The sequence below is a fragment of the Anopheles maculipalpis genome, chromosome 3RL (assembly GCF_943734695.1).
Source record: "Anopheles maculipalpis chromosome 3RL, idAnoMacuDA_375_x, whole genome shotgun sequence".
Lineage (NCBI taxonomy): Eukaryota > Metazoa > Arthropoda > Insecta > Diptera > Culicidae > Anopheles > Anopheles maculipalpis.
In genome coordinates this window covers 36,539,161-36,564,093 of record NC_064872.1, presented here as the reverse complement: position 1 = coordinate 36,564,093, position 24,933 = coordinate 36,539,161, and the positions used below count along the sequence as shown (strand labels likewise).

The 24,933-nt window shown below is 41.3% G+C and overlaps 5 protein-coding genes across 5 annotated transcripts in view; 1 reads left to right on the top strand and 4 right to left on the bottom strand.

Annotated features, from left to right (window-relative positions):
* Nucleotides 1-24,933, bottom strand: part of LOC126565624 (NADH dehydrogenase [ubiquinone] iron-sulfur protein 6, mitochondrial) — a 384,330-nt gene that overhangs the window by 102,718 nt on the left and 256,679 nt on the right. The gene's annotated exons all lie outside the window — the stretch shown is intronic.
* The window catches only part of LOC126565024 (uncharacterized), a 494,010-nt gene that overhangs the window by 214,542 nt on the left and 254,535 nt on the right, over nucleotides 1-24,933 (bottom strand). The window lies entirely within an intron of this gene.
* LOC126564579 (probable 26S proteasome non-ATPase regulatory subunit 3) overlaps nucleotides 1-24,933 on the bottom strand; it is a 561,792-nt gene that overhangs the window by 316,160 nt on the left and 220,699 nt on the right. The gene's annotated exons all lie outside the window — the stretch shown is intronic.
* LOC126564595 (zinc finger protein 596-like) overlaps nucleotides 1-24,933 on the bottom strand; it is a 394,155-nt gene that overhangs the window by 280,664 nt on the left and 88,558 nt on the right. The window lies entirely within an intron of this gene.
* Nucleotides 17,583-18,787, top strand: LOC126564899 (uncharacterized). Its single transcript, XM_050222023.1, has 2 exons — nucleotides 17,583-18,015; nucleotides 18,093-18,787. The coding sequence occupies exons 1-2, from the start codon at nucleotides 17,592-17,594 to the stop codon at nucleotides 18,785-18,787; spliced, it is 1,119 nt and encodes a 372-aa protein (XP_050077980.1). The 5' UTR covers nucleotides 17,583-17,591.

The following is a 24,933-nucleotide window of genomic DNA, read 5'->3' as shown; positions in this document are numbered from 1 at the left end:
AAATGGAACGGAGTTAATGAAAGAATATTGCGGTTCTGGTGAGGAAGAAATCTTTCCTCGAAGATAGCATTCGCATATGTTTAAGTGTCGTTTTTTAAAGGATTGACAAATGCGACGAGTGGTAAGTTAAAGAAAAACATTTTTAACAATTTTAACACCTTCTACAAAATTCTTAACAATTCTAAAGAATAAAGTTTTGTTTTGTGTTGATGCGTAACAGAACTGAAAGGATCATCTCTTTATGATTAATGGTTAATATTTGGAATAATTTAAAAATAAATTTTATTTATGGATATTTCATGATATGAAATTATGCAATGAGTTGCTTATTGTCTACCGTCGTTTTAAATTAGAAACAAAGATAGTAAATTAAAGCACACTATCATGCTATCAAAACGTAATCCTGAACACCTGACGGAAGTAACACAGCTATTCCTTATGTTACTGATAGTGACACATCAATTTCTAATTCCTGTAAAACAATAGCAGCGATCAAACTTTCTCGCAAACTTCCCAATATAAGACGCTTCCCACAATATAAGACGAAAACACTAAACCTACGCTTAACCTACAAATTACAGCAAAGTCAGCTTTCGGTTAACTGTAGCCCACTTCCCTGCAATACACCTTCATTAGCAAAGATTTCATTATAATCCTTTATTCACCCTTTGCACGAGCCACACGCATGCCCTACCCGTGAAAGCTATCGCGCGCAACAATCTTCAAAACCATGCGGAGTTTGGAAATTCCATCATAAACGTGTCACTTCTCGGCATTCGCAACATACCTTGGCAGCCGGCCAGATCTTCAAAGTAAAAGCGCCCGAAGGATAATCTTCGACCGGGCCGCACCCGTACCACCGTGCCCATAACTAATTCATCGAAACGATGAAGCCCTTCCACAGTCAAAAGCACGCCTAAGCTGCCGGGTGAAATCGAGGGGCCAGGTACCGATCGCGGGTGAAAATCAAAACAATTTTGCCAAACACAAAACATTCCATCAAAGCGAAAAGATGTGTAGCAAGTGGCTGGTGTAGGTGGGTGTTGAGCTTTAATATCAAATAACACCGTCAATCATCAGCATCATTCCGGCTGACGATGTGCACCAAAGCTTTGTTTATGTGTGTATGTGTGGGGAGAGGGAGAGAGAGAGAGAGATACAGAAAGAGAGAGAGATTTCCTGTGATTTTATAACGTGCTCAAAAATCAATACTATTTGCTACAAACGAGCATTTCCCCGGGCGTGCGAACCCCGCCATCAGGATCGGATACCGAGATCAAAGGAAAATCTTCATTAGGATCATGTTTTATCACAAAACCGGGATATCACTGTGCCGTGTACGTGAGTGTCTGCGTGCGTGTGTTCGTGTGTAGCTGTTCACACAGTCGAGGAAGGATTGGAAAAACATCCTACGGCAAAAAGGATGCTCGCCAGCACTAAGCACATTCATTCGACACACGTTCGGATCACTTATGATAATCAGTTTCCAATTAGTATTCATTCCCTTTCCATCCATCTCCCGTCTGTCCGCAGCACTCCGAATGTCTCGGTCCCATACCATCCGAGCATCATGCGCTCGAACAGTTCCACAATCCATTATCCGGCGACCTCGAACACGGCCAGCACGGTAGCGAAAACGAGACACTTTGGCCATTGGCCGTAATCCTTGCCTCACCCATTTCTCGGCTCAGCATGAAATTAATTAATTTTCTCTGCCCATTTTTCCATCCATCGAAATATTTTGTACGCAACGATCTGCATCCGGTACGATCGTCTTGCATCGTTAGATACCGACAAGAGTAGGCCTGCTTTCCGGTTCCAGAGCTGCCCGGTAACGTACACTTCTCCCGGGATAAAGGATTCTTTTTGTCATAAAAGAGGAGAAAACAAGGAGGCACATAATTGAGTTTTAATGGCAGGCTAACCTCACATACTCCCTCAACTCGTTCGAGCTGGTTGGATATATTTACGTACCAAATTCCAGAAGCAGAGAAAAGGAGCGGGAAAGATACAGAGTGAAAGAGGATTCCGCCCTTTTCGAGAGGTAATCGATGCAGCCGACGTTCATCAAGCTACCAACCGAGGGTAGCCGAGCGATGCAGACTGCATGCAGTTTGTTCCATCCAAAAGCTCCGCCGAGCACTTTGAAACTGATCAGCGAACAAAACCCTACCCGGAAAGATACTGTGGGCGGATAGTTTTGCACGATATTCAATAAAGAACCAATCACTTTGGACGATAAATTAAATTTTTCAAATTGATTTGTTTACTCCCGGGTGAATCTAACGAGGGTAAACCTAAATCATCTCCCTTCCAGTGTCCGGAATCCGTAAAAATTGGGGACAATTCTCGGTGCCAATAGACCTTTTAATCAAATTATGAACAGAGTGTTAATAACTCTCAACTATGGCAAACGAATGGCAAGAAAATTTGGGTATAATTAACACAAATTTAGTATTTTTCTCAACATACTAAGTGATAAATACCTATGAGTCAAAACTCCTAAAGGTATGCAATTTTTACGTTTGCTTTTTTACATTTTGTTCTTTTACTTAGAGAGGCTTTGCGTTTGTGAAACTTTTGAGTTAAATTTGAAAATCGAATTTGAAGATATTTCTAATGAAGACGGATGCACCCTTTTCATATTTTTTCTTGGTTTTCTGAATTTCAGTCATCGGCTCGGGACGTATTATTCCACTTATTCCAATATTTTTTTTATATAATTCTTTCAAAATAAGTATGCAACGGACAAGAATGGATCCCTGTTTTCGTCATTTATTCGCCTTTCCCCTTAGCGCTGGCCACACTTTGACGAGTTTTGCTAACCGTTCATTTTAATACCTTCCAACAGCCACCGTCAGCGGCCGCGAAAACCGACCGGCTGGAAAGTGTCTCTAATTAGAACTATTTACATAATTATCCACTTGTAAAACTAACTTTCAGCGCTCCGCCCGTGTGGAAAGCGAGTGCATACACATACAAATTTCCTAACAATGTTAAGACGATGGCTAGGGATCGCGCAATTGAGACTTTCATCACGTTCCGGAACACGGTGGCGAGATCCGTTCTTTACACAGTTGGCCAAGCTTCTATTTTTTTTCCGGTCTCCCCCGTTGACCGGCCAAGGCAAAAAAAAAAATGCTCAGTTTCGTTGTAAGAATTCAGGCGCATTTCCTGCAGAAGCACAACTTTTTCTAACCAAGTTCTGTGCCTCCGGAACTATGTCTTCACGTTCATCTCGTGGATGGGGTGAAAAAAAAGACAAACATACACACACAGAAACACATTCCTTTACCCAGAAGACTGCTTCCCAGACTCCCCAGGTAGCTGTACCGGATCGTGTGAAACATGATGTGTTCTCCTTCCTTTTTTTTTTGTTACTTTGCCTCACTTTCCACGATTCTCAATTAAACTCTTTACTTTTTCTTTTGATTGTGCAGGAGCCACAAGAAAGAGAATGCTAAAGCCCCATCATCAAAAAGGCACCCTCGTCAGGGGAAAACACCGTCAGGGGGTAAAGTTTTGAGTGGTGTGCAAAAGTTAATGTAATTTGCAGGACTTTTCCCTACACGGTAGGTAGCACGCCGGTTAAAGGAATGGAAAGCATTTCGTGGTATCGACTGCAAGTGATAAAAGGCTTACCAGGACTGGGCGCATCGCTGTATTGGAAGCACGTTTGAAGACAAAGCCGCACGCTTGGTAGTGAAAGGATTGCAAGGAAGAGTTCCATCAAAGGAGATCGCTTCCATTTGGGAGCGAGAAATTGATTCAAAATGGTACATAGAAAGGAATCTTGGGTGAACAAGGCTCGGAATCAAAGGTTATGGTATTCATTACGGTTTCTCAGAAACAGAATCCATTGTAAGTATTATGTGATGAGAAGGAACATTCTTTTACAATTTATTATATAGTATGTTTTGTTCATATTTCGAATATTGTGTGCTTGTGATTTAAGCTTCTCTTTGTGATTGATATTGATAAGATACAAGTGTTTACAACATACAGACTTTTTTTTATTCATAAAGGATGGCCAGGCCAGCCAGGCTACAAAATAAATAATGCTATGAGAGATTTGTATCTCATACGCCTAGTAAATCAAGTTCAAAATATTTTTAAGCAAGTTCCCCAGAAACATTCTATTCAAATACATTGTTAAGCATGTTAACTCCATAGCGTATTTAAAATACGCTTAATTGTACTCAAATAACAATACGGCACTGGACCGTCATAATTAATTATAAATAAAATAAAAATATAATTGTACTCAAATTTGCAGTTACAGTTTATTGATAAGTACGATCAATCAACAAAACATAAAATCGTATTGCACGATATTGAGCTACGGGCTGATAGCGAACAATCAGCCTGAAGGTATGCAAACTGACGCACGTATCAGTATGAAAACATTTTAAAATGCCTTCCCGATCAGACAATGACAGGAAAATGCATGCTGCAGGTGTTTCGTTGTAACTTCCAGCTAAAGATTCACATATTTCATCATGCCAGAACGGCTTAGTGCGTGGAAGAGTCCAGAAGAGGAAAATTGTGTTCAATATTTTATGGCCATTTTGTTCGGAGAACGTTCCGTTCGAGACGATTCTCACTTGCCATCGTCTTCGCTCGAAGGTGTAATCGAAGCAAAGCGTACGTTGCTCAAGAATACTACGGATCTCCCGGTTGTCCCGGTAAATGGTTGCTCCATTCAATGGCGTTTCGTGCCGATTTAGAAAAGCTCATTCACTCCAACGCCTCCCCGACGCGCTCCTCAATTCTCCTACACTCTCATCGATGTACACGAATGCAAGTGTCGGCTATTTGCTTGTAGCACGGCACTGTAACATGTGTTCGGATGTGATAATATTTTCATTATATTTTCATGTAGTTTTAATTAAAACGATGCAACATGTGTAGCGAAGTGAAAACATTTTCATTATAGAAAATGCTGCTGCTACCACGCTTTATCATCGCACCATTTCGTACAGTTACCGGGGCCGGGTGCGAAGAATGTACGAGGTACGAGCAAGCAATGGAAAAGCCAGATGGTAAAAATAGGAAATCGTGCGTAATAGCAGTCACTATTAACCTTGCCAGCGGGCTGCTCGTGTTGGAAAAGTGTTGGAATACAGCCAGTCCGGCCATATGTTCGCTTGCGTGCTGCTGCACCAAGTTTTCCCCGCTGCGTAACGCTTCTGTCCAACGGTATGGTCACATTCCGTTGCAGCAGCAGCAGCAGCACCAGCAGCAAGGCACTTCTGATTTTCTTCAATCGGATATGAATGGGGTGGCGCTATGCTCGGGGCGTAGGATATCACCAGTTAGCATGACGCTACGGGCACGTGCGTTGGAAAATTTCAACAGACATCTTAACTAGCTGCTGCTGCTGCTGCTGCTGCTGCTGCCGTCATGTAATTGCTTACTGGTACCAGCCGCACGTCTTAGGAATGACTTGTGGAATGGCGATTTATTTCAAGTGAGGCAGACGCGCCCAATGACGTTGTGAAGTTGTAAGCTTTTATGAAATAATTATTAAGTATCACATGTGGCAAAAAAATCGTCAAATTTTTGTAACGATTTCAAACACACCCATAATTAGATTGAATTAGAAATCATCCTTTAACCCTATTCGTAATGACAAATTGCTTTTAATCTTAACAGAAGGCACTAGAGCTCTTATTTTACTTGATTGCCTACATTTAATGATTTTTATATTGTTAAAACTGTATATTGTAAATACATAATTTTTATGACCATTTAATACCATCATTGCGGTCTCCTGGTTTTTGATATACAGTTTAAAAAAAATTAAAGCTTTTTATCGCTCAATATTCAGAAAATTTACTGAATTCTTTGCAATATTACTGTTGCCTACATAAATCTGTTGCGCTCTTGCAGGAACAATCAACATCAAAACCGTTTCGATCATTTGACGTTCATTTGTAAGTAGTTTTTCTGTTTTATTTTAATTGTACTTATCACAGTTTTTTCCACCACATGCATAATTTATCATACACCAAACTACCGTTTGGCACTCAATTGGAACACCATTTAGCTCAACTCCGAGAACTGCACAATGAAAGCGTTTATACAACGATTATCACTGCCAATGCTTTTGCTCTTACTTACCATCACACTGACCATGCATTTTCATTCCCACTAGCCTTTACATTTACCACGCAATCATCGCCATTTATTGACACCAGCGTAACGCTGTTGCTGTGGCGCTGGAAGCTTATTTCAATGAAAAAATTGGACATCGTCAAACCGAGGACGGAGTAAAAACTTTTCCGAGGCGTTTGATACTTGATTGAAATAATCCTTCCGCTAGCGTACTTAGTGAAAAGTGGTGAAGTGAATTCATTACTGATTTTTTAATCCTTTTCTCTTGATCTTCACATTCTAAAAACTCAATGGACAACCAACGAACAGACACAGAGCTTTCAATAAACTCTCACGTTGCAACAAGTTTATGTTACGAATTTTGATGCGCCATTGTACCCGAAACTCGCTATTCCTTCGCCGTAGACGGGGCAAGATGTCTAGAGAAGCGGTCTAGAATTGTAATGATAATAAATGGAAATGAAAATAAGATAAATTTTTATGAACGACCGTACCACTCTCCGGCGTGAACGTCACGTCATCCGAACTTTAGTAATCACATTACAGCGCATTTTTCGGATGTCTCTTGTGATATTTTCATTTCGGTTGTGCTTTTTTTTGTTTTCGTTTTGTCTTCCATCCATCGCGCTGGATACTTTGTGCGATGAGTTTCTCTGGTCCGACTCGAACTTTTGCCTCAACAAGTGTATCTGATTCTGAAAGGAAAAGACAAAAATATCATTCAACAACACGGTCGCTCCAAGCCTACGAAAGCACCGCAATAGCCATCACAAACAAAATAACAGAAGGCCACAACGTTCCTTCTGTCATAATTTCATTAATTTGTTGCCGAAAACAAGCGAATGATACTCTCAGGCCACGTATCGGAATGGAACCAGTTCACCGCTTCAATTCAGCCTTCGTCCCTTCGCATCACACCACAAGCTTGCAGTTCCATTCATGTTTCCGCCACGATGACTTTGCACTCTGATGACACCAGTCAGCATCTGCGTTTAGTTTTTTCGGAACACCATCGTAAGGCTTTTCAACTCAAAAGAACAAAAGTTACACCACCCGCAAAGCGTTGTTTTTGCTTGATGAGTTTCCGACCATTCCACCACTTTGGTAACACACCCGCACCCTGCACCACAGCTAGCCAATTCCGGAATGATAACGTTAATGTGTTTGTTTAATGATCCTCAAATCGAATTACAGCCCCCGTTCGATTGGGTGATTGATTGGGCCGGGCATGATATTGGCAGGCCAGTCTGTTGTCGGTCTCTTTGTCTTTCGCGCTTATCCCGTTTCCACACTCACCAGCTAATGACGGACAGCATCGTTGACAGGCTCTCGGTTTGATCGTACCGGTACCGATTGCGTACTTGTCCTTTCCAACCTAGATTCGCTGTTTAATCATTTTTCATCTTTCTACCACCAAAAATATATGCTTCGCGCTCGATTGCCCACCAGCCGGGAACTTCAACCCGGTGACGCTCGGTAGATAAGAAATCCCACCCAGACACACTAGCCTTCCTGGCTTCAATAAATTCTACCCACCATGAAGGCAATCAATCTGTCGTGGAAAATTTGTTGCTTGCCAACTTTACCGTCAACAAGTGGCGTAACTCGATTTAACCTGTCGGCTGTAAACGGGTAGGCGTCGTGTTGGGATAGTTGTGGCACCCCACTGTAGCAGACCACTGTGTGTTGCTCGGTAAACAACAGCAGCATACACACGAAGTTTGTTCGCTTTACTCTGCGTGAAAAGAAAAATTTATCTGTTTATGATAACAATAAACAAATGAAAGCAGTAAGTCAATTTATCAGCTTGAAAGTATCGGTTTAGGAAAGCATAGTTTGAAAGAAACTCATTCCCCATGCAATATACACTATATTTAATTTAAATTTATGTAATTTTTTTAATATCAACAGTGACATAGTCTAAAGAGATACCTAGCGGCCACGCAATTATTTTTTTCAACCATTCGTTTGAAGCAAAAAACCACCTCGAACAAACATTTTCTCGGAAGTCTTATTATCAATCATACCCGTAGCACACCGTAATCAATCACCTGCTTTCGTTTCGCCGTAACGGATTAATCTTTGAGTCTTTTGTCATGGTTACAAATCTACCAGAAATACGTTCGTTTTTAATAACACCGCATGACAAACCTGTTTTCTCCTTGGGGGCCCACTGCTTGACAAGCGATAAAGCCAACCCACGGAGAAAACAACGAGAAATCCTTTTTCCTTCCAATCCATCCCTGACCCTTGAGGCGTTGAAGTAAGCGTGAAAATCTTACACCAACCGACCACACTGCCACCAATGGCGCCCGTCTCACCTCGTACAGGGAAGCAGCACGGATCAGCCGACTACTCGCATCTTAGATAAACGAAATGTGTCAATGTGATACTTCAACCTTGTGCTCCTTGCCTCAGGGGAAGGATGACGGAACAATGTGTCTGTGTGACACCCTGTAGTTTCGACATTTTTTTTCTTCGTACACCATCCTCTCTGCTTAATGACGCATGAAGCGGAAGATCGAGTGGCGTGAATTGAAATTTTGATAAATCACGCACATGACTTTCGGAAAAATGGCTTTCTTATCTAAATCCCACCCTCCTCGAGGGAGTTGTTCGGTTTGGCTCGGTTATTGCCCAGGCACGCACGCACACTCGCTCACTTCCTGTCCTTCACACACACACACTAGCACACACTCCCTTCTCCTCCCTGTCGAGTCATCAAAATAAATTGGAATCTTTGGATGACATGAAACTTACCAGCAACCGGGCGTCTCCATCGACCGAACCACGTGGTCGCTGCAAGTGCTAGCGGCGGATGGAAATTTTATCGTCCCTCAGCTAGACAATTTAAGCTCGCTTTGTATGGCAATCGTTTTCTGTCGTGCAAGATATGATGAACATTCATAAACAACATTTTTGTCCTCACCGCATCTAATGGACGAATGTAACAGGAGTCGTTCGGAAACAACAACGAGATAAACATTGCTCGGTTGATGAGATGCTGTGTGTGTGTGTGCATGTGTGTCTGGGTGGGTGTAGATTCTACTTTCTACAATGCCACATGTTACAGTTCTGTATTCCGATGAATGCACCATTTTACCTTTTATAATCGAATGGGAACCTCTCTTCGGCCCGACTCGGTTTTCCAAAAAGGCACTCTAACTGATGACCACAGCATGACGCACGTTTAGTCCACCCTCAAATATGCACCCTGCACTCCCAACGTTCAACGATTAAACCATTTCCCAAATGTGTTTATACGATGGTCCGACCGAATGGATGGATGGATTACAAATGACTCGGATAAACTCAACACACAGAAACTCTTCCTCCAGAATGGATTTCCATCCACTTTCTGCACTAGCCTCCAAGATCAACGGGTGGGTGTTGTTGCATACATAATAACCGGCACCAGGGCGTCGGTGTAACAAAAATGCAATAGAAAAGAGCAATGCAGTGCCAGCTCGAAGCTCTCAAAAATTGTACCTCATACAAGTGAACAGCACAGAGGATAATGCACCCGATGGAATTGCATTGCAACGCTGTACGTGTACGAGCGCGGTAATACAAGTTGGGCTGTACATTGCGTTTGCGAACCAGACTCCGACCCACTCTCTTTTTAACCTTTTTTTGGAATGCGTATTGTACGACCGTTTGCCCCTGCAAGACGACAGCATCCCGACAGCTTTACCATCCGTGCCCAGTCGGTGGATCATAGTGCCGTGCAACATGTGATGTGAAACGAACGAAAAATGCATCCAATGCTAGTACCCTATCTCTTCGAAAGCTTTACCAACATGCTAAAAATAGCTACCCCGCTTTACAAAGCATATACGTTCACAGTTTTATGCACGATTCAATCGCCGGAATCTCTCTAAGCTAGATGACGGAAGGCTCAGTATATTTATTAGAATGTTTATTTTATGTAAAATGTTCGCTTCATGAATCTAAACGAGCATAACCAAATCACAATCACTCACACATGCACACACACATACCCTACAAAAACCAAACCTGTTGAGTCTGTTGTGTTGATGAACGAAATTGTAACGTTTCTCCCTTTTTATACACTTTTATTTATTTTTGCTTTTACCGTGGCCACCACAGTGCTGCGAATTTTACAACATCGCAAGGTAGCAGTGGGTAATGATTCGATGGTTAGGTGTGCTAGCCCGGCACGCTAACTGTACAACCCTGTGTGTTGTTTTTCGTAATTGATCCAACCAGGACAAATGATTTGTTGTGGCGAACACAGGGCCGAACGTTTATGGTTTATTGCAATGGTGAGATTTTGTAGCAGCGGTTCGCTGCCGTACACGAAAAAGGCGAACTCTGTTTATATGTAAATAGAGCGTGACTGGTGGAACAGATGACGATGGTCCATTACGACCATCGTAAAACGATGTGAGAGCTGTAAAGATTTCTACCATGAATTAAAGGCGACTTTGTCTTGACGTTTCTTGACCATATGGTTTACACACATTCATTATTAGCAAATGTGGTCGGCAATGACAGTTAAATTAAATGGTTGAGGTGATTATGATATCTAAATGAAGGTCCAAAGAAAGATGTGTTCATTTTTATAGGTGCTAAACAGGAAAGATGGATAGTTTAAAAGGTTATTAAAAGGCGCGAGGACAGGCGGAATGCTAATGCTTTAATAGCTCTCTGAGAAACCTATGGTGTCTTCCTCACATTGTAGCATTTTTTTCTATAGCACTCGGCTATGAAAACTTCCAACGGATAGAATTTACCCATTCCGGTCAAATTGACTTGATTTTTGAGTTACAGAGTGTTTAATACAACAAAGTTCGGATACAATTTTTCATCGTTGTGCGTACCATGAGCATTAGCTGTTGTGGTATTGACGTCAGCTTTGGCCCCACATGCAGGCTAGCCAACGCGCGCAATATGGGCTAACTGTCATTAGTAGGCGTCGTAGTACAGTTGGTTCCGAGAGGTGAGCGACCCTTTGACATATTGTGGAGGATCACCATCCATCAGTTCCGAGAAAAAGGCGCGGACAAGGCGATCTGTATGAGATCTGGAACGCTAGCAGCCATCAAGGTGGTAAGGGAGCAGATTCATAAAAAAAAGAGCCGTTGGTTTATAAGCCTTGAAAGAAACTCAAGCTCCAACGGAGTAACGGATGCTACAACGAAAAATAAACTGGAGCCGGCTAAACTGATGAGTCTCACAATGTCCAAAATAATCAGTTGAGAGAGCTGTCGTTCGCCAGCATCCCCACGTTCCTCGTGAAGATTCCGACTTCAAAGCGACGCATCGGTGATGGTTTGGGAGGCAGTACCCATGCGCTTCCCACGCATGGGTGAGTATCGAAAAAAAAACAAAAAATCAACAAAACGTATTATAGGACCTAGGTTCTGGAAAAGGTTGTGGCCTAGGGCCCGCTACGGAATGGATTATTAGGTCTTTCAAAAGGATGGTGCAATGGCCCACACTGCGAATATCGTCCAAGAGTGGTATTGAGCAAATTTGACTGAATTTCTCGATAAGACTGGGATGAACACAAAGCACAAAGAGGGGTTGCTCCCAGCTAATATGCCCTAAACGTTCTCAATGAAATTCTCTCAATAGAAATGAAATTAGAAAATTATATCTTTTATTTTAAACGTGTTCTCGAAAACATTGAACACCTTGAATAGTCAGATTTGTATCTTTTATGAGCTATCTTGTAACATACCATCAAAATTATGACATAATTTTGTCAAAATAAAGATGAGAATCTGTAGGATTACCAGTCTGATAACTTTTCCCGAAGGGCTCAGCATTTTGTTGATTGATTAATCCATCATTTCAACAAACAGATCATAATTATCATAATATTTTGTTGTACCCACTTGGCATTAAGAAACCGCCAACTCAAGAACAATAAGATTTTTTCTCTGATACTAAAAGACCGACTTCTCATATTCGATGAAGAGCTAGTAGGAAACTTAAATGAGTGATTGATTTCATCAGATCTTCATCATGTACCATGCAAAACTTGGAGAAAATCGCTGAGCCACCGGATATGAACGAATAGCCAGGGTAAATGAGCTCATTAGAAATCATGCCAAAAAATTACATGTGAAGGTAAAGGGAAAACTCACTACGTTATTTGTTACCACCTACGATCTGCGGCAGGGAGATGAGCACTGCTTGTCTTCTGAATAAACTGGTACTAGCGATGGCATTTAGTGACTCGGAGGGGCAACAATCTAGACCCTGGATCTAGATACTGATGACATAGATATCATTAATTTGAGACTCTTCTATGTGTATCATAAACTTATCAAAAGATCAAGCAGACGGTACGAAACATTAGTTTGACTAAGACTAGACTAGACTGTTTAAGCTCAGAAGCTAATGTTGGCCACTTTGTAGACAACACAGCAACTAAGGAAACGAGCGTAAAAGGGAAGCGGGTCATCAACGGGTTAGAAAACTAAACATTATTTTTTTAACTATTTTTAAAGCGATTAAAAGGTCCCTTTGGACTACGCTATTTTCTAACAAATTAAATAATAATGGCCCCATTGGTAGCTCTGCTAACCTACACGAATTTCAGCAGGAAAGACGTACAGATAAATGTTTGCACCTTTGATGTCGTCTAAAACTTCAGCATTTTGGGTTCAACGTGCTGTAACGTCAATGGCATAGAAATGTAAAGGTATTCTTTCATAGAGAGGTTCTTTCCCTCGTCCTTATAAGCCATCAAATGGCTTATTAGACTTGCTGATACGGCGTTGTGAGATAGCCAGTCATTACTACGGAAGAGCGTTCCGGATGTGATTTGATCGTCGAGTTTTTCACCTTTAATATCGGATAGCTCCGATGATAAACTAAGCATTCGATTCCACTTTACTATAAATGATTAATTACAGCATAAACATTTTACAAAATTGTAAAAATTATGATATTCAATACAACTAACAATGTGTGTCAGACAAAATAATACAATTTTTCGTGTTTATCCTGATTTTTTTTTTCTCTACCGCAAGCCATGTGAAATAAGTCCTGTATCGTGTGATACAGGATGTATTTCTACAAGATGTAAACGTTCATGAGCCAAATGATGTTGCTTTGTGTCAAACGTCACTTGTTAAGTGTTGCGTCCAGCAACAGAGCTTCTCCTGTTCGCCTTTCGGATTTCGGACAACTGATCCGATCCACTCCGCTGACATTAAGGGTACTTTTAAGGTGAAGTTATCATAGAATTAATTTATTGGTGTTGTGAAGAAGAAGAGGACTGGTGTTTGCAGTAGTAAGATTATTGAATCGATTATAATAAAATTAAGAGCGATTTTTTATTTTATTATGCTCTCCCTTTAAAATACTACCTAAAACATATGCAATAGCTTTTCTTCAGAAAGGTATGTTGCTGAGCGAGCAAAACATCACTTTTTTGTTGTCCAACACGCAATAATTATTACGATACTCTTGCTTAACTCTACAATGTATTCAAAGGTTTAAAGAAATACATACTTTAAAATGACGGCTCTCCTTAAAATTAAGAACAAATTATACTTTAAATTTTCTATTAATCTCTTCCATTGTAGCGTATGAATTCCATGCCTTGCCTTGCAATACTCCTGCTGAAACCTTTTTCAGTCGTTCCCCGGCTCAAGATTGATGAACAATTATTAGAGTAATTTATATCGATCACTTTATACTTCATGCAAAACATGCTATTAAACGCTGCTGCCGGTTGAATTATTCTTTCCATTTGTTTGAAAGCTTGCAACACCTCATACTCCCTTCCGGTGCATACAATTATGCACAAATTATGCACTTCTCACCCGTGCCGGGGCAAGAAAAAGAGAAAATAAAAGCAGAATAAACTCACTAACGCTTGGAACCCCACCACACAACACACACAACACACATAAACACTGCACACGAATAATGCATCATCATCCCGATGAAATATGGAACACAATTCTTCTTGTGTTTCATGTTAAATAACCACAGCCTGCAACAAACCGACCACGTCTCCAGTGTTGTTATTCAGTATTCTAATGTAGCAACGGAATGAGTTTTGTGTCTTCTTGCGCCCTATCCACTGAAAATCCCCGCTCACCGGGTATGGTTGGGAACATCGTCGAATTTGTTTGCAAATAAAGTGCATGATCATTCTACGCCGGCTAGATCGGCGGCCCCATCCTCGCACAGAAGAAATGTGAAACTTTTATGGCATAATTCTTCAAAGCGTGCACAGCGTGCAAAGGGGCTCCCCGGAGTGGTGAGGTTAAGCAAACCGACACCCAACAGAGAAAAAAAAGCTAAAGATACGACAGACTGCTGAGAATTGCGAAATAACATTGCCATGTTCTTGGGTGTGTTTTTCCAGCCCCGGCTTTTCTCGCCACCCCGTGCCGAATGGGGTTTTCGTAGGATCGGTCCCTTACACGCTCACACATGCCGTTGCTGTTGACTTCTTGAAGGAATCGACCACAGAGCGTTCATGTACCCGTGCAGTGCCCCAGCATGTTTTGCCGGATGGTGAAATGAAAATGTTTTTCCTTTCCTCTCGTTCAGCTTCTGCACGAAGGCTATGCTCCACTAGTACATCGGGGCATAGGATGAAAATTATTTCACTGTGTCTGGTGCAATCAAAACGAAATTGATCTGTCATATTCGTCTTGGCTTTCCCTCCACTGTGTGCTGCCTATTTTAATATGCCCGAACATGGTTCCTAGGAAGTGTGTCGTTTACTTTTTTTCTTTTTTTTTACCTACCAGCTTATGGTCGCTATTAGGTGATACTCATTTTTTCTCAGAATGGGCCTGTCAAATGTGTTATTTCTGGCATCGGTACACTTTTGCTTGCAAATTGGAAAGCTGTGTTTCATTATGTTTACGCACTCGCAACAGCATGTGGGAACTGTGGCAGCGTTTTTTAAGTAGAAATTTGACAGTTTGGTTAAAGAAAGCTAAGCATTATTTTGGGCTGCAACTCCCCTTCTACTGTTGTACATTAAATTTTGGAGTTTTTTTTATTAAGGAACATGTTACATATTTTAAGACATTGAAGGTAAATTTCAAAAGCACATAGTCCAAATTACCAAAATGCTAATGAAAAAACAGATATGAAATTAAAACGTGTTTCTTTTAAAAACGTGAGAATTGTTTCGTGAAAATCAATGTATTTTGATGATACTTTTTTCATTGAATAAATGCCCTCCTGCAAACGCCTCAAAGTATGCAAAATATTTTTGATATGTGTATTCGTCTGATTAAGTGCTCTGTCTTCTCTAGGCTTCAATCCAGAGCTTGTACGACTGCTGCCTACAATTGATGAACGATCCTCCTCCCATATCCTTGTGAAACCTTTCCCCGTGCTTTATCCATGCACCTGTTTGTCCTTTACCTTAATCCGCTCATCACCAGATTAGAAAGTATTTGTTACGATCAGGATGACCTGATCAACGCATATGCTGACGACATCTCGGTTGTGACAACCTCCCTTCCCAAACTCGAGAAGGTGAAAACAACGATAGAAGCGTTTGGCAGAACCGCTGAGACGAAGCTGAACGTGGAAAAAAACAACGGCACTGGACATAGGACACATCACACCAACAACCACCCCGATGGCTGTTCCGTGGCTGCGGGAAGTAGAAAGATTGCGGCTGCTTGGCATATTATTCTCTACCAATATACAGGACGCCATGAGTCATAACTGGGAAAACGCAATCCAACAGTTCCGTCATTTGGTGAGGTTGCACCGTGTTAGAGACAAGAGACGAAGAGGAATTAATTTAAGAAACTATTCAGAGTGAAAAACAATATGTTTATTGTGTAAACTGTGATTTAAGAAACATACAAATGTTCTTCACAGATTAAGTAAGAGTTGTGTAATGTAATACACAGTTTACAAAAATTGCAAAAGAAATTTATGCAAAAAATTTGCATGAAGAAAATAAGCTACCTTGTAGTAAATAATAATATTTATTTTCTAATTGAGGTATTTGATTTTTTCTACCAATACAAGATGTGATTTACTACTTTCATTTTCTTTAGAACCTGCCAAGGTATATGATATCGATTGAACAAAAAGTTGAAGGGAAAAATATGTGCATTTTATAATTAAGTATGACGGCGCGTCATCATACTGTCTAAAGTTAATATTAAAATTTAAATTTTTTCTTTCTTTAAATTTTCTGATTTGACAATACGGCGCTAGCAGTTATGCTTATAATAAATTAATAAGATTTTCTGAATATTCTAGCTATTTTGTAGAACCTCTGTTTCATTATTGATGAATGGATTTTTTCTTTACGACCTTGATGTAAACAAATAAACATAATCCTGAAATACATAGAGATCAAATGGAAATCGCCTTCAATTCCATCAGTTAAAAGAATTTATTTTCTCCACTTTTCGTTATTATTGAATAGAAAATTCCAACATAAATGAAAAAAGTCTGAGAAAGCTATTTACGTCCCATTCATTGCCTCTCACCATTCAATCTCCATTCTTTTTTCCCCTAAAAGTGAACAGAAGAAGAAAACAAAATGATTTGAATATTAAAACAAGTTAACAGTGTTGAAAGTTTCGCACTGTACGTCTGGTGCTGTTTTCTTTACCTCAAACATCATTCAAAACCATACAGCAAATGGTAAAGAAGCAAGGGCAATCACAAAAACTCACCCGGGAGGCACAGGCAGAAAAGTTTGTCCGAGAAAGTTTTCTCCGTTCGATCATTCCAATCCCAGTCTACCGATCGAACATGTCCGATATGCCGACGGGATATGGGAAGGAAAAGGTACAACAATCATACCCCAACTTCTGCTAACCTGCTTGTCCGGGAACCAACCAACTGCACTATCCTCGGTGCGATACGGCGAATAAAATGTGCACATGTTTTTCTTTCACCAAACCAGATGCATGGAATGGAGCTCAAAACTCACAGCTATGGATTTCCGTTTTTCCAACTTTATAATTTGATTACAGATGAAACGGGAGGTAAGCGTTTGTGGTTAGAAAATAAATCAATGAAATACACATGAGCATTAATGTTTGTTAGATGAATTTATAATCTTTTTGAACTTATATTTTGGTGAATCATTTTATGTTCACTTTTTCCAAAGGTTCAGATCAGATTGCAGCTTTGCTTGCATCAATTTTGTTATTAAAGTTTTTCTTAACAAATTAAAAATACAAAACAAATTAACCTTGCTTTATGTTTTAATCCCCATCTACCCTAATTGTATGCTTACGCATGGCTATGTTGCACTTGTTTGTCTCATATTTCGATTGGGGAAGTACTCGCAAATATTCCGCACGTGATTCATCCATTATTTTCTTCATTCATTTACGCTTAAATATGTTCTTTATGCATAAACGCTCATCAACCGGTAAGGTTATCACATTCGCTGAACCCATGCGATAAGCACGGTCCGAAGTGGCTATAATGCCGTCCAATCGATCTACACACATCAGTCGGAACAGAGAAGCAGCTTCGTCAACATGTTTCGGGCAGTTGCAATACTGTGTGCGTTAGTGATTGTTTTAGTGATCTTTGAACAAGTGTCTTGTCACGGCCATGGACGGCATCATCATGGACGCCACGGACATCATCACCATCATCGTGGACCACCGCACCATCGATCGATGTTGCTAAATATTGCCATATACGATCCAAAAGGCATCGAGCTGTCTACACCTAGGCTAAACAGTACAGCGCAATACTTTGCATTCGATATGTTTATCAACAATCCGAACGGTACTACTCCAGACGTATCTCACAACACGTCGGAAGTGGTGTACGGCAAGTATATGGTGCGTGACACGGAAGCCATTATTAAGCCAGGTGATCTTCTTAACATAACGAGCTACATGGGTTTTTCCGATGGAGGGGTTCTGCAACTCACTACCAAGTTTTATGTCTTTCGTAAGTATCCTCTGTGAGTGAAGGTGATCTATCAATTCGTTTCACTAAAGTTTCCTCTTTTTCGTCCATTAACACAGGATCTATGATAAAAAATAACTGTACCTGTGAGAATGTCACGACCACAAGGACACCTCCAATCCAATCGATTCCTCCCTGGACGAGAACAACAACCGTCCCAACACCATCACCGACACGATATACGTACACACGTCGACCAACATCACCAGTAATACGTACAACTACCCCATCCACAACTACACCCAGCTGGAATCTGGAGCTGGCCAACGGCGAATTTTCCGAAGAGCTCGACTTTGACTGTGAAATTGATCCCACCACCAACCTTTGCTCCGACAATTCCTTAATAGATGTTCGTGTCGCTAATGACAGGGCCCGGCGACAGCCAGAAAAACTCATCGCCGAGCCGGACCGTTCAACTGATATCCACATGTTTAGAGACATTGTCAACACGATGAACAACGAATGCAGAACTAAAGCACGCTCCAACTATCTCATAATGGAACCGTACCCTAAACTACCGAACAATTACAACGATCCGTCCATTGAGCTGACGCAGCATGTACGTAGATTTTTAACCGATGTGCTGCATCTAAAGCAGCTTGCGGACAGAAATTTGGTATCTGCCCGACCGAACGGAACCGTGATCGTGTTCGAGATGGAAACGCTGTTTGACAAGCTGCAGGTGCTTTATCACGCAAAACAGAAGAGCGTAACGACTCTGCAGGATTACGACACTGTTAAGGGTGAAAAATGAAGCTGGTATTAGGCTAGTGATGCAGGCAGACATTAGAGAATATACGATCAAAATCTTCCGGTAACATTGTCGTGATGTGTAGTGGCCAAACAATTGACTTCTAGCGATATTCTCTATGGGGAAGTTACTATACGACAGATAAATCAGAACATAAATGGATATAATGCAAACATCCACACCAGAAGAAAATAATAAAAAGAGCGCTCATTGTTTAAAATAAAATAATAAATAAGCACTTTACTTGGAACTACCGATTTTCCAAATAAAATTTAGTAAATTTAGTTTGCGGTTTCCCGATTTGGTTTCTTTCGTCTTTTGCAAATCTATTCTATTCTTATCTGATCTATTTGTAGTTGGACGTTTATTTGTTTTTATATAATATACGAACATTTCACTAGGCATTTCCTCCCAGTTATTTACCTTTCCTCGGGTAGGGTCAGTTGTGCATGAGTGTTCTTAATTATTTATATATTTTTATAACAACTATCGTGAAATTAAGGTGAACTAGTAAGTTGCGACCTGCTTTCGCAACAAAGATCTGCTCAGTAACCAGCCAGAAGTCCTCTCGCGATGGGCTCAGTACTTTGATGAACTACTTATCGATCAGTTCAACGAACAGCTAGAGCCTCCACTAGCAGACGGTCCCGATGTACCGTCGACATCTGACTTCGAGGACACACGAAAAGCTATCCATCGGTTAAAGAACAATAAGCCACCCGGAACCGACGGGATGGTAACCGAACTAGTAAAAAACGAGGGTGCCTCACTAGAAAATGAGGTTCATCATTTTCCCTTGTTACTGAGGTATAGGATAGCGAATCGATTACTTGTGATTGGAATCGCGGCATCATCTATCCCATATACAAGAAGGGATATATGTTGGTCTGCTACAACTACAGGAATATTACGGTGTTGAATACCGCCTACAAAATATTCTCCCTAATCCTTCAGGACAAGCTTGTCCCATTCGTTGAACAGATAGTTGGAAACTATCAAAGAGGATTCCGAAACGGAAAATCTACCACTGATCAAATCTTCACCATGCTTCAAATCATGGGGAAGATGGCTGAACAGCAGTTGAACACGTACCATATCTTCATAGATTTCAAGGCCGCATACGATAGCATAGCCAGGGTAAAACTTTACAAGGCCATGAGCTCTTTTGGAATCCCGGCCAAACTGATCAGGCTTGTTAGAATGACCATGACCAACGTGACGTTGGTCATACCAGGCGAAGATGGATGGAAAACTCTCAGGGTCCTTTGCTTTGCCAAGGATCGTCTGTCTCCTATTCAACTTGGCGCTAGAGAGGGCCATCCGTGACTCGGAGGCGGAGACTTCGGGAACCATCTTCTACAAATCAATCCAGATCCTGGCATACGCTGATGCTATAGACATCATTGGTCTGCGGGTCTCCCAGGTAGCAGAGGCCTGCCAAAGGATCGAACAGGTGGCAAAAAACCTCGCGTTGCAGATTAACGAGGCAAAGACCAAATGGCACCATTAGTGACTCTACTAAGAAATTCGGAACTACATGAGGGTGAAGAACGAATAGGTGATCGCAAATTTGAAGTCGTCCGAAATTTCACCCATCTCAGGTCAAAAGTCAGCACCGAAAACAGCATAGAGACGTCATTCTACAGCCTGAGGAAACATCTCACCTCAAAAAACCTGTCGCGATGGTCGAAACTGCGATTGTATCGTAGCTTTATAGTCCCAGTACTCACATACGGCTCTGAGGCATGAACCCTGTCCAAAAAAGACGAAGCCCTCTTAGCCGCGTGCGAGAGGAAGATGCTCAGAAGGATCGTATGCGACGAGCTGTACGTACTGTATGACGTAAATTGTAGGAGGCGTAAATAAAATATGTATTTAATATATTTAATAACTTTCTCCAAGGGTAATTTAAATAAAAACAGACGATTCGGTCAGACCTAGAGTAATGTTTGTAGGTAATTATATTATTAAATTGAATTTCAGCAGCTATGGTCAAAACCATCACCCAAACTACAGTTTAGAAACGGTTAAAATAAGACCACATATTTTCGCTTCAGGACAAAGACGGACAGGTCTTATATAGTAAATATCCATGCTACTGTATTGTAGGGCTGCTCTTCAAATGTAGCCAAAATTGGTGGCTTTATACATAGTTATGAAGGCTGGAACATCCATCTCAATGATGAAATATACACTGTACAAGATAAGCATTGCTATACAAAACGTCTCCATTTAAGATGAAGTCATCCATGTGGCAATCAATTCAAATAAGCAGCTGACGACTCATAGGAAAAATATACGTCCGACAGTCATCGAACGGAAATTCAATGATTGAATCATGCTTTAGCAATGATATGGAAACCATTAAAACCCGGTTTTGTTTGAAGACCTGGAAAACTAGTGTGTATGTTCAGGCATAAAAATAAAAATCGCTTCATTGTGGTTTAAATGAAAACAAATGATTCCAAGGATAATCTTCATATCGTTCGCATAGAAACCCGTCATAATGATGAAAAACGATGCCAGTGTTGGCTGGGTTTTCCTTGCCATAGCCGTACAACATACGGCCGTAAAATAATAAATTAATTTATTTCCACCAAATACCTGTTGTTAGAAGCATGTTGGGAAAATTTCCTTTCGCTTCCTTGCGGGAACCACTAGCACTAACGAACACCATTACCATCCTGATCATAATAATCTTCATTACACCCATCATCATCATCATGCAGCCGTATACGTCCATATGTTGGTCGTACTAAAAAAAAAACACCTCTCATTCGTTCATTTCAACATGAACTAAACCCGGAAAAAAGCCTTCCCGTACGATCCTTTGCCACGTTCAACGCTCAACTAAATATCGTACTCTCTTTTCGTATATTGTTCCATCTAGCAGTAGTTACTTTGGATGTTATTTCTTTTGTTTTGCTTTCCCCCCCCCCCCCCCTCTTTTTTTGCTGTACATTCGCACACCTCACTCTCACGTGCACCAGAGGAAAAAAAATGCACGAGAATCCCTGTGCATTCTTCCTAACCTAATAAAAGACTCCATTATTACACGTGGCGCCATGTCCGGGAAAATTAGCCGTTACTCCGGGAAGCGCACAATAGAGCCAAACGCCGCACAGCAACAACAAAAAAGGCACACACCCCGTTACCCCAAGTCCAACGAACCAAAATGGAAAAAAAGTTGGCATACTTTTCTAAAGCCACCATCATCACATGCAACCAATATCGCGAGACCCTTTGGTTCCGTTGGCGGTGTAAATGGGTTTGAAGAACACAAGCAAGACAAGCGTACGGGAATGGGTCGGAAAATTGGGTGATTTTGGGTTGAGAATAAGCGGCATGTGAACGAGAAGGTGACATGGGCCTTTGCGGGTGTGTGTGTGTGTGGAAGATATAGCACACATACACACGTATAAAGGCTTTCTCGCTGGTAAATGGGATGGCAGTCTTTTAATCATTCATGAAATCATAATCATAACGCCTGATCCCTTTTTTTGTGTGTGTGTGTTTCTTTTTTTGTGCCTGATGCACGCTTCGTTACTCGCTTACATAGCTAAACATCGTCTACTTCACCACCCTGGCAGCGCTGGAAAAGGAATTTTTCATCATTTTCTCTGCCTACGGTAAAGTGTACGAAAAAGCCCAACACAATTTTCCACGCGCTTTTGTTGGTTTCGTTTCCTGTGCCTTCGGGAAAGTCGTTTCTTGCCGCACGTTTACTTCTTTTTGCTTGTTTCATCCCCCCCCCCCCCCCCCCCCCCACTTTGCTATACCAGCTATGCTTCCCCCAGCGTCAAACACGACACCAATGTGTTGTGGCCATAAGGTCGCTGCACTTTTCTTTCCAACGATTGTGCCGAATGAGAGAATGTATAACACATCGGCTTCGGCTTTTACGCATGTTTTCCCATCTCCTTGGGTTTCCACTGACTCCTTCCTTCCGAGGCGCATCGCACCACAACGCGCTTGGTGCGTTTCATTTTGGGAGGTGTCATAATTTTTTTTTCCCCTGTACGCCCTAAGTCACCCCATTTTTGGTTAGTCATTTGCGTTTTTATCATACACATACAAGCACATCTCGAAGAAGAAAAACACCGAGACGAGTACGCATTTTCCCTTTTCAGCCTTGTGGCGCACTTTACGCCATTCTAATGCGGGACTAATAAATCATTTTTCATGCGCTTCTTTCTTGCTTGTTCCACTCCTTTTCCTTTATCATCGTACACCGTGCTCTAAAGGAAATGGTGAGGAAAATCCGAAACACACCCCGAGCGCTTCCGCTTCGGGGTTTGGGCGGAAAAGGGAAGCGAGAGAAAGCAGCAGAAACGGATGTTCAAAACGTTTTTAGAAAACTCCATCAAAACGCTGAGCGACGACCCGACACACCAGCTCTGTCTCGCTTCGTTCGCTTGAGCTTTCCATGAAGGGCGAAAAATATGGCTTTATGGAGGGCAGCTAGGGCTTAGGCTTATTCGTTTAGAAAACACCTTTCAACTTTATTCGAAGCAGCAGAAAAGGCTAATGTCTCATCACCATTACCATCATCATCACCGAACTCGGCTTCGTCGTCGTGATCAACGTCGACGAATTGTTCGGTTGCTCGCCATTATCCCGCTCAAGAGTGCTCTCCCGCTATGTGCTTCACGCAAAAAAAAAAGAAAGAAAGATCGGCGAACTGTTAAATGACACCAATTTCACGATCAAAGAAAGTGAACGGTTTATACAGTTTTTAGCAAAAATGTTTATTCGGCAGGGTTTAAATCGGTCATTTTATTGTCTAAACTTAACTCAATTAGAATAGAGTTAGGGAGAAAGGAAGCAGCTCTAATAGTGATCAAAAACATAATCAAAGAGAGATTACAATTTGTTGAAATGATTGGTGAATGAGCTGTTAATGAGCTGTTAAAGATCTGTAAAGAAATTTCAAGAACGAAGGCTACTTGAAAGACCATATCTAAGAACATCAATTTATGAAAATAGACTGGGCTCGATCACAACTAATTTTAGTCAATTCCGGGCCCAGGATTTAGCAACGGACATTGCACAGAGATATTAAAACACATTCACTTCCCAGGACATGTAAAATACGATCGTCGATGGTTCCATATAACATAATAAAATTCGAGGCAATTTCAGAGCAAATAACAAACTGAGACTATGAAAATAAACAATCTGGACGAAATGATCCATACAGTCCATGGTGGGCATATCAAATTTAATAAGGGTGATAATAGACGATCGCTCACACGTAGTCGACATCGTCAAGACTGTCCTAAGCTTTGCACAAAATAAAGGTGAAGAACAAAATACAACGGACTCGAACAAATTAGCACCAGCAAAAAGTAGGACAATACCTATGTAGGGCATAGCTTTCACAAGAAAAATCACTCTTTGTGTCGCTCACAGAACAAAATAAATGGTTTCGAGTGATCCTAAGCCAAAGTGAACTAGTAGACAAGAATTTTTTTTTGGGATAGATGAACTCCAAAATGAACACAAGGAATAACTAGAATCAACTCTTGCTTTAGGGATAGTAAGGATAGGCTCATCCACTAATTGAGTAAATAGGATTATGTAGTATTAGAATTATTAGGAATAGAAAATAATTAGGAAGGAAGACTCGTTCCGATGAAAAGCTGCTGGAGCAGCTCTCTCAATCGGGGGACGCCCGCTCGTTTTACAGGAGGTTGAAGGAGGCACGGAGTGGATTTGCTCCTAAAACCGCGATGTTCCGGGACGCAGATGGAAATCTCCTGACAGACGAGTGAACGAGACCTTCCTCCTGACAGATGAGGAAGTGCTACTTCGAAGGACACCTGAACGGAGCAGAGACAGGAGAGGTTAGTACAAGTAGCAGAACAAGCCAACAGCAGCAGCAACACAGCAGCAACAACATCAGTGACAGCAACAGTGCAGAGGACGAAGTGCCTCCGCCATCTTTGGGTGAGATTACCAGCGCCATCAAGCAGCTTAAAAGCAACAAGGCTGCTGGTAGTGATGGACTGGCGGCCGAGCTCTTCAAGATGGGACCGGAGAGGCTTACCGTCGAATGGTACAAGCTGAGCACGAGAATCTGGGAACAGGAAGAATTACCAGAGGAGTGGAAACTGGGTGTCATTCACCCAGTCTACAAAAAGGGCAAC